The sequence below is a fragment of the Malus sylvestris genome, chromosome 10 (assembly GCF_916048215.2).
Source record: "Malus sylvestris chromosome 10, drMalSylv7.2, whole genome shotgun sequence".
In the NCBI taxonomy this organism is placed as follows: Eukaryota; Viridiplantae; Streptophyta; class Magnoliopsida; order Rosales; family Rosaceae; genus Malus; species Malus sylvestris.
Window position 1 is genome coordinate 27,225,874 of NC_062269.1, and position 17,506 is coordinate 27,243,379.

At 36.1% G+C, this 17,506-nt stretch overlaps 3 protein-coding genes across 3 annotated transcripts; 1 reads left to right on the forward strand and 2 right to left on the reverse strand.

Moving 5' to 3' along the window:
• LOC126584383 (sodium/hydrogen exchanger 6-like) lies at positions 1-6,029 on the forward strand. Its single transcript, XM_050248787.1, has 8 exons — positions 1-206; positions 4,408-4,493; positions 4,640-4,733; positions 4,829-4,889; positions 4,975-5,072; positions 5,175-5,250; positions 5,346-5,365; positions 5,530-6,029. The coding sequence occupies exons 1-8, from the start codon at positions 1-3 to the stop codon at positions 5,630-5,632; spliced, it is 744 nt and encodes a 247-aa protein (XP_050104744.1). The 3' UTR covers positions 5,633-6,029.
• Positions 6,030-10,701: 4,672 nt separating this feature from the next.
• Positions 10,702-12,073, reverse strand: LOC126584384 (uncharacterized). Its single transcript, XM_050248788.1, has 2 exons — positions 12,058-12,073; positions 10,702-11,231 (listed from the first exon to the last, which is right to left on the reverse strand). Exons 1-2 carry the CDS (start codon positions 12,071-12,073, stop codon positions 10,702-10,704), a joined length of 546 nt encoding a protein of 181 aa, XP_050104745.1.
• A 1,502-nt stretch (positions 12,074-13,575) lies between these two features.
• LOC126584385 (protein FAR1-RELATED SEQUENCE 5-like) lies at positions 13,576-15,546 on the reverse strand. The gene has a single exon (XM_050248789.1). It carries the CDS (start codon positions 15,544-15,546, stop codon positions 13,576-13,578), a length of 1,971 nt encoding a protein of 656 aa, XP_050104746.1.
• Positions 15,547-17,506: the final 1,960 nt, after the last annotated feature.

Genomic DNA, 17,506 nt, shown 5'->3' on the forward strand with positions numbered 1-17,506 from the left:
ATGAAACAAAATTTCTCTGTTAAAAGGTGGCCATCGGAACTCGCACTAGAGGAAATCAAGATGGAATTAGTTCCGTTTTGGGTCCAGATCAGGGGTGTCCCTCTGTATCTTAACTCGGAAGCAAATGTCAACCCCCAACAAATGAAATCGGTGAATTTCTGGAGTTTGAAGAGCCTTCCAAAGCTCGTGGCATCCTCCGTGTTAAGGTAACTGTCAACACTTTGAACCCCCTGACCATTGGTTGTTGGCTCCAGGTTCGGCCCAGGCCCAGTGCCACCATGGCGGTTGTTCAGGGCCCAAAATTGAAAAGGGCACAAAAAAAATTCAAATAATTAGGTATAAAAAAAAAAATTGTCCAGAGCCCAAAATAGGGGCTAGAGGGCAAGAGCCCAAGTTTGACAAAAGATAGAACAGCCAAGGTTTTGGGCATTAAATAAAAAAATAACATAAGAGGGACCGCTCGTCCCCCAATTAACCCTAAGTTCCTAACACATCAACCATTTGTCCTGATTCCCCACCCCACTTTGTTTCCCACTTTGCCCGCTGCCCTGCCATCCTTGTTCTTTTCTCCCAATTCCATTGGAAGCAAGTGCAACATTTTAACTCCCAAAACTCATTGTTTCCCAATTCCCAATTGCAAGCTGCTATACTGCAACTTTCAAGCCCGACAGGTCATTCTCAACGTTGCGCCATTCACCATTTAGTGCATTCACCAAACCTTTTGAGTTTTGAGGTAAACTAATTTTTAAAAATTGAATTATTAATTCATAATTTAATATAAAATTTTGCAAGTGACATAGAATTATATGATAATTGACGTATAGAATTGTTGTTGTTGATGAATTGAATTCTTGATTAATTGAATTATTTGATTTCATTTCAAACCCAATTTTTAGGTTCAATTTTATCAATTTTTATATGTTAGACTATGTGTTAGTGCTTTTATAATATATAATACATGCTAGTGTTTTTATAATATATAATATGTGTTGGAATGATAATTTTGATAGGAAATTTTTGTTATATCATGTGTAGGTAATCTTTTCAAACAAATTATCGAAACCATGTCTTTTAGGAAACAACTCTCTGGTAATATGAAAAGGAAAAAAAAAGGTAAAGGATAACGAAATTGCTGAAAGTTTAAGAGGATCGCTTAATTTATTTTTTCTATAAAGAATGAGTCAGTTGAAAATTTGAGAGAAAATGATGTTGGTGAAGAGTCACAAAATGTTGTTGGGGAGTCTCATAATCATGAAATTGGTGGTTATGTGGAGAAAGATGTTAATGACAAGTCTCATGACCATGAAAATGGTGGTGATTTAGAGGACAATGTTGGTGATGAGTATCAAGACCATGAAAATGGTGGTGATGTAGATTTAAATGTTGATGATGATTATATTGGTGTAGAGGAAAATATTGAATCTCTTGAACCTATTTTCCATTTAAACATTTATGATCTAAGAGTTTGGGATGGTCTTAATGCAGAAATGAGAGACTTACTTGTAGAAAAGGGACCAATTCGAGAAACTAATCTCACTTATCCTAAGGACAAACACTCTAGAAAATTTTCCTCACACTATTATGATCGAAAATTACGAACGGGTGAAATTTATGATAGGAAATGGCTCGTGTACTCAAAAGAGTTGGATAAAGTCTTTTGTTTTTGTTGTAAATTGTTTAAAATAATTGCCTCAAGAAGTGAGTTAGCAAAATATGGAACTAGTGATTGGGGACATCTTGGTGAGAAGCTTGACCAACATGAAAAAAGTAAAAAGCATCTCACTAATTCGAGAACTCGGGTTGGGTTGAAAAGTAGATTGACAAAGAATTTCAAATGCGAATCAAGAATGAGACAAATCATTCGAAACAAGTGATGCTTAGATTTATTGTTGTCGTGAAATGTCTTGCCATACGTAATTTAGCATTTCGTGAAACAAATGAAAGACCTTATGAAGACTCTAATGTCAACTTCTTAGGTTTACTTGAAATGATTGCAGAGTTTGATCCAATAATGCAAAAGCATTTTCGAGTCATTGATAATAAAGAGATCCATCATCACTATTTGAGCCACAAAATCCAAAATGAGTTGATAGCTAATTTAGCTTCAAAAGTCAAAACATCATTAAAAGGTAAAAGAAGCCAAATTTTGTTTTCTATCATTCTTGATTGTACTCCTGATGCAAGTTATGTGGAACAAATGACTTTAATTTTGAGATGTGTTGACTTGTCAAGTAGGTCAATAAATATAAGGGAGTATTTCATGGAGTTTTTAAGTGTGGAAGATACATCAGGACAATGACTTTTTAATGAGTTGCAAGATGTCTTAAAGTCTCTTGATCTTGATATTGATAATGTGAGGGGATAAGGTTATGATAATGGATCTAACATGAGAGGAAAACACCAAAGTGTCTAGAAAAGATTGCTAGACATAAATCTCAAAGCCTTTTACATGCCATGTGATTCTCATTGTCTTAATTTAATAGTTTGTGATATGGCAAGTTCATGTCTTAAAGCAAAATATTTTTTTGGAGCATGTCAATGCATATATACGGTGTTTTCCAACTCTACAAAGCGTTGGAATATTTTACTTGAACATATTGATGGTTTAACTTTGAAGTCATTGTTAACTACTCGATGTGAAAGTCACATTGAAAGTGTTACAGCAATTAAATCTCAAGTAGCCCAGGTTAGAAATGCTTTGTTTAAGTTTGGTTATTTGGTATGACATTTTGTTAAAGATTAACACAGTGAGCACAAAATTACAATCTGAAGATATGTGTCTTGATGTTGCTATAAAGGCATTGGAAGCATTTGTTACATTTTTTGAAAACTACAGATAAACTGGTTTTACTTTTGCCATGAGTGATGCTAAAGAAATTGCACTTGATTCGGAAATTGACCATGTTTTTCAAACAAAACGTCATAGATCTAGAAAAAAACATCATGATGAAGTTGATGATAATGAGAGGGAACAACAGTCTGCTGAAGAATCATTTTGAACAGATTATTTTCTTGTTATAGTGGATATTGCTCTTTTTCAACTGAAACACAAGTTTGAACAGTTAAGGCTTTTGAATCTATTTTTGGCTTCTTGTTTGATGCATCGAAGTTAATTTCATTAGATGATCAAGAGCTAAAAGAAAATTATATGAATCTTGAAGCACATTTGAAACAGAGAAATACCATGGATGTAGATGGATCCGACTTATGTTTCGAATTACAAGTTTTGCAAATGATGTTACCTGAAGAAGCATTTCTATCTAATAACCCTTGGACATCCATGGAAATAGAAAACTTTGTAAAAGAAACTGACATCTGTCCTAATGTCTTGATTGCTTATCGTGTACTGTTGATTGTACCCGTGACATCTGTAGAAAGAAGTTTTTCAAAATTGAAATTATTAAAATCTTACTGATAAGAGCATATTTATGTGACCTAGTTAGCTTGTTTTCTTGTGTTTTCGTAGTTAGTTTGTGTTTATTATAGTGATTTAAGCTATTTTCGTGTGTTTGTAGGTCCAAATGACAAAATTGGCAAGAAAGTGCATTTTGGAGCAGTTTTGGAGCAGTTTTGGGCACTAAATGGATAGCACATGTATGGGCCAAGGTGGATGGACATTTTTGGAGTTCAAAAGGCTAGGAATCTGATAAGGAGATGAAGAAATTAAATTAAAGACAGAAGATAAGGAATCAGCTCAAAAGAGAAAACATTATCCACAACCTTATCCAACCATATCTTATCCAAACTAACCTTATCTTATCTTATCCTTTCCTAATCTAGCATTATCCAATCCTATCTTATCCAAATCAGTTTATGCCTTAATTCCAACTATTTATAAGGGATAATTATGCATTTAAAATACATATTTCAGATTCTAGAAAGCCTTATCCCATCTCCCTACAAAAATGGCACATATTCCCTTCTAGAAGGCTTTTGCCTTGCCTTGCAAGCAATTCCCATTCCCTCCAAATCTGTGCCACACCTTTCCTCACCCAATTCCCTTTGGATTCTGATTTAACTAGCCTTGTCCCTAGTGGATTTGGGTTATGCAAATCCTTTTCAGAAATTAATTGGGCTAAACCTCTTCCTTAGTGGATTTAAATCCTTGTGACGCACCTTTAGGCCCTAATCCTTAAAATCTGCTAAGTTCTCACCCTAATCTGATTAACCCTAGCCCTTGCCATGCCTATATATATATATATATATATATATATATATATATATATATATATATATATATATATATATATATATGGGGAGCTTAAGGGGAGGGATCCCCATTTTTTTGAAAAAATGGGGAGCCTTCTCCTAACCGTTGGATGAAATGGGTGGTTGAGATTAAATGAGGATCCCCATCTTTCTTTTTCCTTTTTCTTTTCTGGTTTCCACCTCTTCTGTGCGACACAGGCGCACATCATCTCCCACGAACAGAGCGCAATACCAGCCAAATCACAGGCCATCGCGAATAACCTTTGAGATTTCAGAGATTTCAGGTATGGGTCTCCTCCTCATTCACTATTTTAGGTGATTAATTTGGAATTTGGGTTGAACAATTGGGGTTTATATTTTTCAAATTCTAAAAGCAAAAACCTATTGCGTTCTGATTCTTTTCTTCCATTCTTTGATGGCCTTTGTTTAGTTGGTACTACGACGGAAATAACGAGGTTGTCTTGTTATCTTTTCAGTCTTCAAAACTTGGAGTGCTGTCTGTTTGTCCTCTTTCCATATTTCTCGTGAGTGATCTTTTTGGCCCTTTTTCATCTTATGTAAATTAGTTTTAAGGCCTTCTCCTTATACGCAAATTGACGTAGAACTATCATCTGTTTAGTTACATGCTTGCAGAAGGTCTTGGTCTGTTTGGTATTGTGTCAATATTGTTCACAGGAATGGTAAGTGGAAGAACTGTACATTTTTTTCTTTTTAATATATTTTACGGTAAAGCTGTGCCATGGACAAACTGGTGTTTTGTTTTAGGTCATGAAGCATTATACGTATTCAAATTTATCAGAAAACTCTCAAAGATTTGTTTCTTCCTTTTTCCATTTGATATCATCACTAGCGGAGACATTTGTGTAAGTGAGCTTTTCATTGTCTTGATCACATATCCAGTATTTAAGCTGTTATTTACACATGACACACCACGCTTGTTTTGAAATGAAAACCTTAATTTTTAGGTTTATATACATGGGTTTTGATATTGCCAAGGAACAACATAGCTGGTCACATGTGGGGTTCATTTTTTTCTCAATTGTATCCTTTGAATTAGTAGTCTAATGTGAAAAGTTCTTATACTGTAGCAACTGAAACTTCATCTTTTTCCTTAACTTGGTGCGTGATTGCCTCAGATTTTTATTATAGTTGCAAGGTATGCTTTCTGTATGTTTACTGTGATGAGACTTTGGTCATAATCTTACTTTATTAGTCTTTCAATTTCTAGACATTTGTTATTTCATTTTCCTTGTCCGTTTGTACAAATCGCTGTATTTTGGTATGAAAATCTTAATCAGTTTGCCGAATGATTTTGTGCAGGGCAGCTAATGTTTTTTCTTGTGCATATTTGGTCAATGTGGTTCGACTTGCACACAGACAGATACCTTTAAAACACCAGAAAGCACTTTGTGTCGAGTCTTAAGATGGAAATTTAAAGGAACAAAAAAGAGAGGGTTTAAGGTTTAGGGTTTTAGGGCAAACAATGTTGTTGGTGCTCTTTAAAAATGAGTTATTGATATGCAGATTGAAAAGGAGACTAATTTGAAGGTGGGAGGAACCTTTTGGTCAAGCTAACCAAATTATACTTATGTTTATACATATGCATGCTTGTACTGGGATTTGATTGTGTTTTGAACTAGCATCTTGTCCTATTAGACTGTCTTTATGCCATAGTTCCTCATAGTATGCCGAACTAGAATCCTGCTGAAGAGTAGATGAAAAGAAATCGATGCTGCAGAGGAGATGAAATGAAACCAATGCTGCAGAGGATCTATGGCACTGCATGGGAGAGTGAAGATCAATTGAATGCATTTATTCATTTCAAAGAGGAAGCTAAACGTCAAGATCACAAGAGCCTTGGTCAAGCTTGACCTATTTGTAAGCAGTATATTAATAAATAAGCTACTGCAACACAGCAAACCAACACAACCCTAGGATTACCAACTAATATCATATTCATCATAACTAGAGAAATACCAGTTTATAGTCTGCAAGACACTTACCTGAGGGCATCGACATTGAAGAAACAATAGAAGAAGAAGTCTTCTACTTCCAGCACACGAAAGTCTCTCTTCTAAGTGAATAGGGTTTTAGATAATATTGAGAGAGTACATGAGGAAGCAGGGACTTCAACTATATATATCCATCCATATAGCTAGAGATTCACTCGGTCCAGCCTATTATCATAAAGAGTGATAATCTCTATCTCTTAATAAGTTTTAGTCCTATCATGATTCTATATACTAGTATATATTTGATAAGGATCAAAATAGAACAGCTGCAATGTATAAAACTCCACAATTCTTGTCATACTAAAGCTCTCGGACTCCTTGTGTTTCGCATAACTAGTATAACTAGTTAAACGCCACCCAAGTGGTCCAGTTGCAATCTCATTGTCATTCAAACAAGTTTTACATTCTCCCACTTGAATGTCAATGATATGCCTTAGTATTACAAGAATCATGATGATCATAGAGTTCACAAAAGCTTGCAACTGATCCTTCTTAGTAACTTGTCATTTTTAAGAAAAATATAGGACCACAGAAAACAAGGCACGTACAGCTTGCACTTTGCACTCTGTGATCACATACATATTTAACTTAAAAACACTATGTCACTCTTAAGAGTCATGATGTCAAGAACTGACAATTCAGAATGTCAGTTCTCCATAACAAACTGAAATAATTCCAGTACCAAAGTTGTTTGCAGAAACATGATCAGCCAATTTAAGCAAATTATTAAAGATAACAAATTTGCAAGCCAACTAACAACTGTCAATCAATAAACAAAATAATTGAGACAAACTCATCACAGTTTAAGGAGTGCTTACTCCCACTCATTAACTGAATCAAAAACCTCTCTTACTCCCATGGTGAAAACATGTTTCTTGAAAACTCCCACTGGTAAAGCCTTTGTCATTGGATCAGCAACCATTAAACTTGTGTTGATGTACTCAATTTCGACAGTTCCTTTCTTCACTTCATCTCGTACTTTTAAGTATTTGATGTCCATCAATATGCTGGCATAAGACCTCTTGTTATTCTTCGAAAAGAAAACTGCAGCTTTGTTGTCACAATACAACTTGAGAGGCTTTTCAACACTGTCAACAATTTCCAATCCTTTCATCATGTTTATAAGCCAAACAGCTTGTTGAGTTGCTGCATAGCACCCTACAAATTCAGCTTCCATAGTTGAAGATGCAATACCTTTCTGTTTTGCACTCTTCCACGATACTGCACCATTAGCCAACATAAAGATATATGCATTAGTTGACTTTCTGTCGTCTACGCACCCTGCCAAGTCCGAATCCGTAAACCCCACCAATTCCAGCTTGTTCCCATGACTGTAAGTTAACATAAAATCTCTTGTTCTTTTGAGATACCTCAGTACCTTTTTCGCTGCAACCCAATGACATGCACCAAGATTTGATTGAAACCTACCAAGCACGCTCAGTGCAAAAGCCAAATCCGGTCTTGTACATACCTGAGCATACATTAGACTCCCTACAAGAGATGCATAGGGCTTGTCTTTCATTCCCTCCTTTTCTAATTCATTTTTGGGACATTGATCACTGCTCAGTTTGTCTCCTTTGCCGATAGGCAATTCTCCATTCAAACATTTGTCCATATTGAATCTTTTAGCAATTCTATCGATATACTGCCTTTGAGAAAGACCAAGAGACTTCATAGCACGATCTCTTACTATTTCTATTCCCAGAACAAATCGAGCTTCCCCCAAGTCCTTCATGTCAAAGTTTTGTGTGAGCATACTCTTAGTTGCCTGTAGTAGAGACATATCGGAGCTAGCTAATAATATATCGTCTACATACAATACTAAGAATATGACCTTCGCACCAAGGACTTTCAGATAAATACACTCATCCAATTTGTTCTCTTGGAAACCAGAAGCTGCCATTACCTGATCAAATTTCCTATTCCATTGCCTCGAGGCTTGTTTTAAGCCGTATATAGACTTATTCAGTTTACAAACCATCGTTTCCTTCCCCCTTTCAACAAATCCAGGTGCTTGTTGCATGTAAATATCTTCTTCAAGCTCTCCATTTAGAAATGCCGTCTTGACGTCCATTTGATGAAGTTCTAAATCAAAATGTGATGTGAGAGCGAGGATTATTCTCATGGAATCTTTTGTTGAGACTGGGGAAAATGTCTCATTATAATCAATGCCTTCCCTTTGTGTAAAGCCCTTTGCCACTAACCTTGCTTTGTGTTTGTCAATGTTGCCTTGTGAGTCTCGTTTTGTCTTGAACACCCATTTACAACCAATAATTTTTGTTGTTCCAGTTGGCTTTGAAACTAAGCTCCACACACGGTTTTTCTCCATGGACTCTAGTTCTTCATGCATGGCTTGCTTCCATAGTGTGGATCTTGAACTTGTTATGGCTTGATTGTAGGACAAGGGATCATCTTCATCACCTATAGTATGTTCTGCCTCATTTAGGTATACGAAATCAGGCAACAATGCTGGCTTACGTACTCGCTGTGATTTTCGAATAGTTGATTCGAAAACTGCAGTTGCTGGATCATTCACAAGGTTTTCTTCAGTTAATTGTACTGGTGCATGTACTTCATGTTCCTGGACGTCTGCATGGGGTGCATACTCCTCATTTGTTGTATCATTTTCATGAACCGTATGTGAACTGTCATGAAAAGGGTGTGGCTGTAGGTCCACGGGAATGGAAAGAGTAGGTGCATGCGGATCAATAACGTCGTTATCAAGTGTAATTTCATCGAATTCTGATAATGTAGCTGCTGATATTCTGATGTCAGTTTCATCCTCATCTTCAAGAAATCTTGCATTATGAGTTTCCATAACCCTCGAGTGACTGTTAGGGCAATAGAACTTATACCCTTTAGACTTCTCAGAATACCCAATGAACTTGCAACTGGTGGTCCTTAGATCGAGTTTTTTCTCTGTTGGATTATAGAATCTGGCCTCAGCATTACAACCCCATACACGAAAGTGATGAAAGCTCGGTTTCCTTCCAGTCCAAGCTTCAAATGGAACCATGTCTACGGACTTGCTTGGTACACGGTTCAATATATAGTTTGCAGTTTTCAGTGCTTCACCCCAAAGAAACATTGGAAGCTTTGAATGTGCAAACATGGATCTGATCATGTCTTTCAGGGTTCGATTCCTTCGTTCAGCAACTCCATTCTGGTGTGGAGTCCCAGGAGTGGTATACTGGGCCACGATGCCATTTTGTTCAAGATAAGCTGCAAACGGTCCTTTGTTTTGTCCAGCCTCAGTGAACCTGCCAAAATACTCACCACCTCTATCGGATATCACAATCTTAATGTGTTTTTCTAGTTGTTTTTCAACTTCCAAACGGAATATTTTAAAACAATGCAAGGCTTCAGATTTTTCAGAAATCAGAAATACATATGCAAACCGTGAAAAATCATCAATGAAAGTTATAAAATATGATTTTCCACATATGGTTTTAATTGGAAAGGGTCCGCAAATATCAGTGTGTATAATTTCTAGTAGAGATTGGCTACGGTTTGACCCTATTTTCCTAGTATTGGTGAGTTTTCCTTTAAAACAATCAACACACTCTTTAAAGTTGGTGAAATCAAGCTGTGGCAACAAGTTTTGTTTGGTAAGTGTGATGATTCTTTCTTTAGAAATGTGCCCCAACCTTTTGTGCCAAAGCATGGAGGTTTTTTCATGAGTGAGCACTTATTTTGAACCAACACTTTGAACATTAAAACATTCAATCTCATAAGTACAACTCATTTGCCACATATCAACTTTAAGAAACGCTTCACCAAGCAATTTATTCAAGTCATTGGAATGAAAAAACTTTACACTTTGACTGTCACCCACAAATGTAAAGCCGGACTTAACTAACTTAGATGCAGAAATCAAATTCCTTCTCATGGAAGGTACATAGAGTACTGGACTTAAATTTAAAATAAAGCTAGAGGAAAGAACTAATTTGACACTTCCTATGGATTCGACAGCAACTTTGCTGCCATTCCCTACATAAACATTGTAGACTTCATTGTTTATCACCCTTGTTTTTTAGAAGCCCTGCAAAGAATTAGTTATGTGAATAGAGCAGCCTGTGTCAAACCACCAACTTTGAGGAGGAACATAAACTAAATTAGACTCAACACACACAAAAATATTTATTTCATTACCTTTCTTAACAAGCCAATTCTTGAAGCCATTGCAGTTCTTTCTTAAGTGACATGTTTCTTTGCAAAAATAACACTCTTTTTCTTTCTCAGGTTCAAAGTTAACAGGCTTTAATTTATGAGATCCTTTAGAGATGATGTTAGTATTTTTAAAAGTAGAAGAAATTTCTTTCTTCTTCTTCTTACCAGCAGCCACGGTTGAACTTTGAGTGAAGTCCCTTTTGCGTTTTTCTCCTTGCACAAAATTCACATCTACTGATTTGTCACTCTTGAGCCGATCTTCTTCTTGCGCACACATAGTGATCAGTTCATCAATGCCCCATTTGTCTTTCTAAGTGTTATAAGAAACCTTGAGCTGCCCATATTTTGGAGGCAATGAGTTCAAGGCCATGTGAACTAAGAACTGGTCAGTCATGGGTACTTCGAGATCCTTTAATTTCTGAGCAAGATCAACCATCTTGAGAATGTGTTCTCTGACACTTCCCTCACCATCAAATTTCATAGAGGTAATTTGAGTGAGAAAAGTCCCAGTTTCAGCCTTGTCAGATTCTTTAAATTTTTCCCCAACTGCAGCCAAGAAAGCTTTTGCATTGTCTTGTTTCGGAACACCCCCTTTAACTAATGGAGCCATAGCCTTCCTCATTATCATCAGGGACATTCGGTTTGTTCTCTCCCATTTTTCAAACTTTGCCTTATGATCTACAGTGCTCTCTGCAGTAATTGCTGCAGGTTTTTCCTCCCTTAATGCCAAATCGAGATCCATAAGGCCAAAAACCATTTCAACATCCTCCTTCCACTTCTTGTAGTTAGAACCGGTCAGAGTCTCAATATTGTTGAAATTGAGAGATGTCATATGAGGAGCTGCAAAAAACCAAATATTAATTTTATAGTTGTTAGTCATTAAGTGTCAGCAAACAAAAGAAAAGATTACATATAATCTCTTCTCAACACATAATCGTATAAGCACAGCATCATCTTTGGACAGAAACCATTTATACTAGATTTGCATAGCCAAAATATTGAACACAAGGGCAATTTACATAACTCCAACACTTTTGAGCAGATGAAGAAAGCAATCTTGTCAATTCAATATTTCACTATACATTGATTCATTTGTTTAACTTGAATAAATAAACACTTTTGAGCAGATTATTATTCACTTGATACAAATAAATCACATGTCCAATTACTTAGACAGCAAGCCAAAATCAACAAACTAAACACTTTTGAGCATATTAGTTGTTGAAATTCTTGTTTATGATTCAAATCTCAAAATCAGTTCGACTTTTGACAAATAAGATATGAATCCAAAAGGTCTTCTTGATTGAGTTCCCAGTATTGTAACTATTCTTGAATGTTGTTCTCTGCACAGAATAGCAAACACAACTGGGGGAATATATGGTAATAATTGATTATACATCATGATCATACGATTTAATTGTCAGTATGCAGCGGAAGCATTTAATGACACAAGAGCAAAACATATAGATCATTCATATCAAGAGTTAACCATATATTGAATAAGGAACCCTAGCCATGTTGGGTTGGCTTTGATACCACATGTAAGCAGTATATTAATAAATAAGCTACTGCAACACAGCAAACCAACACAACCCTAGGATTACCAACTAATATCATATTCATCATAACTAGAGAAATACCAGTTTATAGTCTGCAAGACACTTACCTGAGGGCATCGACATTGAAGAAACAATAGAAGAAGAAGTCTTCTACTTCCAGCACACGAAAGTCTCTCTTCTAAGTGAATAGGGTTTTAGATAATATTGAGAGAGTACATGAGGAAGCAGGGACTTCAACTATATATATCCATCCATATAGCTAGAGATTCACTCGGTCCAGCCTATTATCAGAAAGAGTGATAATCTCTATCTCTTAATAAGTTTTAGTCCTATCATGACTCTATATACTAGTATATATTTGATAAGGATCAAAATAGAACAGCTGCAACGTATAAAACTCCACAATTCTTGTCATACTAAAGCTCTCGGACTCCTTGTGTTTCGCATAACTAGTATAACTAGTTAAACGCCACCCAAGTGGTCCAGTTGCAATCTCATTGTCATTCAAACAAGTTTTACACTGTTTTCATATCTTGGTTAACAAAAGGAAGCCTCACTCATATCATGAATTTCCTATTTGAGTTGCTGAGTTGATGAGTAGCAACCAACAAGCAGCAATATGAAAAAGAAGTTGCGGATGTCTTCCATGTTGACTCAAAAGTTATTTATCGGCATTTTGTAAATTGTTATTGTTTTTTACTGTGTATGAGAAGCACTGTAAAAGAATTGGATTGATATTCATGAAATAAAAAAAAAACCATTTGATGTCTTCCATGTTGCCTCCAAAGTTGGTATGCTATTGTTCTTTATCATTGAACTATAAATTTCTAAATAAAGTCATACAAAATACGTGAATTCCTTCAAGTTCATGGCCAATTCCTCCAAATTCATAGAATAAACTTATGCAAAACAGAGGAACCTCATTAACACCATGCAAATTAGGAACAAAAAAATGAGATCAGCTTCCTATGGACAATGAGTGCTCCTCATCCTGCAAGTTCATGGCCAATTCCTCCAAATTCATAGAATAAACTTATGCAAAACAGAGGAACCTCATTAACACCATGCAAATTAGGAACAAAAGAATGAGATCAGCTTCCTATAGACAATGAGTGTTGCTCATCCTGCAATTAACCAAAATAGAAATCATAAAAATGTTGATTAACAATAATAATGCTATTATACATCAAAGACAACAAACGCATTTCAACTATTGATATATTAATTGCACGATATACATAGAAAAACACGTGGAGTATGTATTCTTACCGATTGTGGAGCTCCGGACAATTTCTTTTGTCATGATTAACTCCATATTGCCCACACCCATGACAAAGGTTACCATTAACCCTTTTCTTGCATTTTCCTTTCTCTTTTCCCTTTTTAAGTCTTTTTCCAGATCCTTTGGTCTTAACAGGATCAGGTTCAAGAAAACCAACATCATCTACTATCGATTTTCTTTTTGCACGACATTCCATATCTCCTTTGGTTGCAGAAAGTTCCACATTTTCATTGGTACCACCAACCAATGGCTTAATCTTCTCATTCACAGCATCCATTGCCTCACAAAAGAGTTTACTTGCCTCATCATTTAGAATGACTTTATCAATCAAATGCGAATATTGTTAGAATAATTTTCCACGCCTTTCAAGTACGGATTTGTCGACAGATATCTCCACATTAGAAACCGTACCTAAAGATTTTGCAGATTTAGTCCATCTCTTCAAAATGTATTCATCCGGCAATAACTGAAATTGACGTATTCTATGCAAATATGCCAAAAGATGGCTGCATGGGATTCCTGAACTATCAAATTGTTTGCAGCTACATGATGCAAAATCCCTGGATTTTTCATACAAAATTTCACGAACTCTACCCTTTTCGTCATCAATGGGCAAAACTTTAAACATGCTGCAAGAATCATTTTCGCTTGTAAGCTCAATATTATAGCTGTAACTTTCCCACAACTGCTCTTGAAAATCAAGGTAAGAGCTACATGTATAAATATTGGCCATTTGCGCATCCATCTTAATAAGGCATTTGAGTTTTGGCCTCTCGTTCAAATCAATATGATCTGCCTTCAACTCCGAATGGCGTTGGCGTACCAATGCCCTATTATATTTAACCATAAACTCGAGGAAGGAGTTGTTCTTGGAAACATATTTCTTTAGAAATGAATGTCCACTCTCAGCTCTTTGACTAGTTGAGCAATTTGCAGAAAAAACATGATTCACATAGGATGGAACCCAAGTAGATCGAATCCTATATATCGATTGCAACCAGCCATTACCAGATAATCCACTTTTTGAAACAACGGCCATCCATTTCACTTCAAACTCTTCTCTAGTCTCTGACTCCCAAATACATGCTTTGAAATCTAAATAATGATCTCTGTATTTCATCGCAGGAAGCTTGCTCGAGAACTTATCCAAAATATGCCACGTACAGAATCTGTGAAACGTGTTTGGAAAACAGTAAGGAATGGCTTTTGTCATTGCCGGATCTTGATCAGTAATAATCATTTTTGGAGCATCACCAGGCATGGCATTCAAAAATTCTCTAAATAACCAAACGAATGAATCTATCGTCTCGTCACTTAGAAAGGCACCAGCAAAAACGATTGTTTGACCATGATTGTTTATACCCATGAACGGGGCAAATATCATACTATACCGGTTGGTGTTGTATGTAGTGTCAAAAATGACCACATCACCATAAAGCTTGTATGCTTGCCTAGAACTTGCATCGGCCCAAAAACATTGAGTAATCTTGTGTTCTTCATCTGCTTGAATCTTGAATGTGAATTCAGAATTTCTTTCTTGCTCTAGCAAAAAATGATCATGCAACATTTTTCCATCATGCCCCTTCATCTTGTTTCGCACTTTTCCTTGATAGTTATTTAAATCTTCTTGTGTACAACCAACATTTTCAATTCCACCTACCTGCAATCCAAGAATGTCAAATTGTTTGTGTGGAGGTATGTTTGCCATGTCTAGCTGATCAGCTAATATTTTATGACACTTAGTAACCTTGCGATGAGACTTTAGCAAGTGGCGTCTTCGTGGGGATGTCATTGGATGATTATGACCCTCGTCAAATATGGTGATTGCATACCCACCAAGTTTAGATCTCACAACTATCAATCTTGCTTTACAACCCTCTTTGGTTAATCCACGACGCTTTTGTTCGTCACCAATCCATTCTTTTGTATTACTTCCCTCTTTGTTGCACACAAACTCCTTTCTCGTGATCTCACCATCCTTATTTTTCTTACTTAAATGCATTCGGACACTAAACCCAACCTCCCTTGCATAATTGTTGTAAAATTCAAGCACTTCGTCTAATGTTTCGAAACGTTGACCTATGGTAGGCTTGAACTCATCTGTTACTTGAGGATAGAAAAAACAAATACCAGCTACAATTTCTAACTGATTTTCCATTGGAACTTGCATTTCATTAGCTTCCATAACTTGAACAGGCATTTCATTAGTTCCCATAACTTCAATAGTCATCTCATTAGCTTCCATAGCTTCCATAACTTGAATAGGCATTTCATCAGTTCCCGTAACTTCAATAGTCATCTCATTAGCTTCCATAACTTGAACATGAACATTAGCACAATCAAACATCCACACCAAAAAGAATAATAAAAAGCATCAACAAAACTTGAAAAGAAGAACAAAACTCAAATTATTCAAGAAAAATCTGTAACCAAGTTGAATTAGAACTCAAAAACCAACCCGAATTTCTATTTTCTATCTCGTCCACTGCCTCTCGATTTTCAGTGAACTGTCTATTTGAGTAACATGCTTTTCCAAGGCGATAAACCTCTTCAAGGTCAGTTTTCTTTAGTGGGTTTCCAAGACAATCCCAATTATTACAGCAGCGTATATCGTTAATGAAGAGTTCCTTTTCAATTTATTTCAATTTGTCTTCTTAGCTGCTCTCACAGGCTGCCCACCTGCGATGTCAACTCTTCCAGCCTCCATGTTTGCCCATTCTTCTCACAATTTCTATTTACTTTAACTAGAAAAAAACCCACATGATTACTAAAAAGGATAAACTTGGCTCCTTGGTTGTTAATGAAGAGTTCCTTTTCAATTAAAGGGTATTCGATTAGAATTTTGTGAGTTTTAAGTATGATCGACTAACGCACACCGAAACACAACTGCTTCTCTGTTCGTGGGAGAGGAGAGAACCAGAAAAAACCCCATTTGTTCAATCCAAATCCAAATTAATCCTCTAAAATAGTGAATGAGGAGGAGACCCATACCTGAAATCTCTGAAATCTCAAAGGTTATTCCCGATGGCCTATGATTTGGCTGGTATTGTGCTCTGTTCGTGGGAGATGATGTGCGCCTGTGTCGCACGAAAAAGGCGGGAACCAAAAAAGAAAAGGAAAAAGAAAGATGGGGATCCCCATTTAATCTCAACCACCCATTTCATCCAACGGTTAGGAGAAGGCTCCCCATTTTTTCAAAAAAATGGGGATCCCTCCCCTTAAGCTCCCTGTGTGTATATATATATATAAATGTGTGTGTTTTAAAGCCAAAATTTGTCACCACCCTCATACCAAGCCAAAATTCGTCACCACCCTCATACCATTCAGAAACACATTGTGCCGCAACCTATACACCATTATACACCATTCTACATCATTCTACATCAACATACATCTTTGCCGCACCCTTTGGAGAAGAAGGAGATCCTTGTCGTGCATTTCATTGATGAAGGAGGACCTTGTGCACAAGCCACCTGCATCCTTAGCAGTTCTAAGAGTTATTTCTTCACTCGTTTTAATTTCAATGTTTATTTCAATTTGCTTTTCAATTGTTATGAACATGTGTAACTAAGTTCTTATTAGTTCATGGTGAATTTGAAGCCATGGACATATGTTAATATGAATTGATTCCTTTCAGTTATTGTTACGTAAAACATGAATGTGATTTACTTATCTATTTGATTGATAACTTATTCTTGTGTGTTGATTAAGGATGCATACTTAGTTTGCATGCATGAATCTAATGCTAAATTATAAGGGACTTTCACCTAATTGCTAGGAACTTATAATTACAAGTAGTGGAGATTGTTAGTCACAATCGTGTTAAGTAGATTCTTGGCAAGAGTATCATGCAGTTCATAGTTATAATTGTCTTGTCAATGCTTATGATTTCCATGGAACTTATTGATCTTTGAATGTATCTCTATCATGTTGTTCATATAGGGAACTTGATTAGAATAATTTGGTTGCGATGCGTTGTCCATTCAATTCAATGAATTTAGGGAAATCTGAGAGTTAATTTGTGCATTCACGATTAATTTGGGGCATTGTCATTCATGGTTTAAAGAAACATTACTGGAAATCGATTTATGTTGCATATGTTTATGTGTGGAGAATGATCCTCTAACTAGCCTATTTCACCATTTAATTCACCCCATTTCATATCTAGTTTGCTTGTTTTGCAATTTGTTTAGTTTCATTTCAATTTCGTCAAAACCAAACCCCTTTTTCTATTTGGTGTCTTGTGTTTTTAAGTCTAGTTTAGTGTTTTAGAG

Coding starts and splice junctions, on each gene's coding strand:
- LOC126584383 (XM_050248787.1), top strand. CDS start 1: ATGAAACAAAATTTCTCTGTTAAAAGGTGGCCATCGGAACTCGCACTA. Junction 4,890..4,974: donor CAATATTGTTCACAGGAATG/GTAAGTGGAAGA, acceptor GTTTTGTTTTAG/GTCATGAAGCATTATACGTA. Junction 5,251..5,345: donor GGTTCATTTTTTTCTCAATT/GTATCCTTTGAA, acceptor TGATTGCCTCAG/ATTTTTATTATAGTTGCAAG.
- LOC126584385 (XM_050248789.1), bottom strand. CDS start 15,546: ATGGAAGCTAATGAGATGACTATTGAAGTTACGGGAACTGATGAAATG.